Source organism: Stegastes partitus, unplaced genomic scaffold (genome assembly GCF_000690725.1).
Source record: "Stegastes partitus isolate 25-593 unplaced genomic scaffold, Stegastes_partitus-1.0.2 Scaffold2677, whole genome shotgun sequence".
NCBI lineage: Eukaryota > Metazoa > Chordata > Actinopteri > Pomacentridae > Stegastes > Stegastes partitus.
Genome location: NW_007580408.1, coordinates 41,955 through 44,183, shown reverse-complemented (window position 1 = coordinate 44,183; position 2,229 = coordinate 41,955). Strand labels below are relative to the sequence as shown.

Here is a 2,229-nt window from a genome sequence, read left to right as displayed (position 1 = left end):
ACTGTAAGTTCGGCAGAGCTGGTAGTCAGAACGTGCTGATAATGGATCCGAGTTGTACAGGAACGATGCAGCGGATGCAGAGTGAGAAGAGCATCTTGGATGAACCAGACTCTCCTCTGGAGGTGAGGGTCTTTGATATTTATAATCCGAACTAAAAAATGTGCTTTTTTCCCAGATGACTTACTTCACAGTAGATGCCCTTTGGGCTCACATTTTAGGCAATCTGAGGAGTTTTCAGTACCACAATTTTGAACAGCTCCACAGACTGGAAGATAATTACGCTGCTGCTTCACTCTTTGTGGAGCAGTGTCCTGGTGTTTCAGTCACGTGCGAGTGTGCAGTTGTTTTCCATTCATAAATAACTGTTTTTCTATGTACACATAACCAATGCTGAGTATAAGTACCAATGAGTGTTTTTCACATTTTGTGTCTTAAAATATTACCCTTTGTTGGTAGCCGTGCCAACGAGCTGCCCACCGCTGTTTCAACGAGTTTGCATTGTCTGCGTATGTTTATGTTTAGATTTTCTTTTTCTTTATAAAACATCGGGCTTTTATTTTCATTTTTAAAAAAAAATCAAAATCACAAAGGCTCAATGTTCTGGTGACGGATTTAGGAGGTGATTTCTACAAAGCACCTTTTTAAAAAATAGTTTTTAAGATATTACAGGGTTTTCTCCAGTGTTGTAGGCTTTAGTACTTTTCCATTTGCATAGATTTTTGTAATACATTAAATTGAACTCTTAGGGCCGCTGTTGGACAGTGTGTGTCGATGTAAGGCGGGTTGCAGCAGTACCTCCCCCATTATCTTTTTTTTTTCTTGTCAGAGGATAAGAGACATGCAATGCGAATATTACACAGGAGGACAATAATCATCACCGGCTTGAAAAGATGCTGTAAATCTGGATCGTTGTTAGTCCCGTTTATTGGATTTACAGAGGACATTCGTCGGATTTTCTTTCTATCGAAAACCACGACTGGAGCAGGATTTGTGTCGCATGAAAATGCCGGACAGAACAATGAGGCGGCAAGTGCTGTTGTTTTGCTCAGTTATCTCTCTCGCATCGGTGGTTGGGCAGGTCAGCTACTCGATTCCCGAGGAAATGGCCAAAGGGTCAATAATCGGTAACATCGCTCAGGATTTAGGTTTAGACAGAAAAAGATTGACGTCAGGCAAAGCTCGGATTTTTACCGGAGACAGCGCTGAGTACATCGAGCTGAACAGAGAAAGGGGAGTCCTGCTTATCAAAGAAAAAATAGACAGAGAGGCGCTCTGTGGACAGACGACGCCCTGCGCTTTGCATTTTCAGGTTATTTTAGAGAATCCTATGGAATTTTACACGGTTGTTGTCGAAATTATAGATATAAATGACAACACTCCAGTATTTGAGAAGTCTGGCATGAAATTCAAAATAAGCGAATCCGCTGTGATTGGAGCAAAATTCCTGTTGGAGAGAGCAATAGATCCCGATGTCGGCATGAATAGTCTGCAGAGCTATTTTCTAACAAAAACCGATAATTTTGCTTTGAAGCTGAAAGATCAGCCCGAAGGTGAAAAGATAGTTGAAATGATTTTACAAAAACCTCTAGACAGAGAAAAAGAAGAAGAGATATTTTTAGTTTTGACTGCCGTGGATGGAGGGGAACCAAAGCTCTCTGGCACAGCACAGATTCATGTAACAGTTCTCGATGTCAATGACAATGCACCGGTTTTTACAAAAACGGTTTATAAAGCTACAATACCTGAAAACGCAGCAAGAGGAACAGTTATAACCAAGGTCAGTGCTTCCGATGCTGATAAAGGATCGAATTCCAACATAATGTACTCTATTTCCAACACTGCTGCAGATGTACGAGATATGTTTGAAATTAATGAATTAAATGGAGATTTGATCTTGAAAAGTAATGTAGATTATGAAAAGGCACGTTTCTATCAAATACATGTACAAGCCAGTGATGAAGGAGGACTGACAGATTCATGTAAGGTCACAGTTGAGGTGACAGACATTAATGATAACAAGCCAGTTATTAATATAATGTCACAGACTAATGTAATCCCAGAAGACTCTAAACCAGCAACTGTTGTAACTATGGTAAATGTGCAGGACATAGATTCTGGAGAAAATGGCAAAGTGCATTGTGCTATCAATGAGCATATTCCTTTTACATTAAAGCCAACATCAAATAGTTTCTTTAACCTAGTGACAGACAGTGATTTAGACAGAGAGAG

At 40.0% G+C, this 2,229-nt stretch overlaps 2 protein-coding genes across 2 annotated transcripts in view; both read left to right on the top strand.

Annotated features, from left to right (window-relative positions):
* Positions 1 to 155, top strand: part of LOC103375577 (protocadherin beta-1-like) — a 6,330-nt gene extending 6,175 nt beyond the window's left edge. Inside the window, exon 3 of the mRNA XM_008305888.1 lies at positions 61 to 155. Within this exon, the coding sequence (XP_008304110.1) occupies positions 61 to 155 (95 nt within the window). The remainder of the gene's footprint in view (positions 1 to 60) is intronic.
* A 700-nt stretch (positions 156 to 855) lies between these two features.
* LOC103375576 (protocadherin beta-16-like) lies at positions 856 to 2,227 on the top strand (the record flags this gene model as incomplete). The annotated part of the gene is made up of 1 exon (XM_008305886.1): positions 856 to 2,227. A coding segment is annotated over exon 1 (1,230 nt), but the record flags the coding sequence as incomplete, so codon positions are not given.
* Between the last annotated feature and the right edge of the window lie 2 nt (positions 2,228 to 2,229).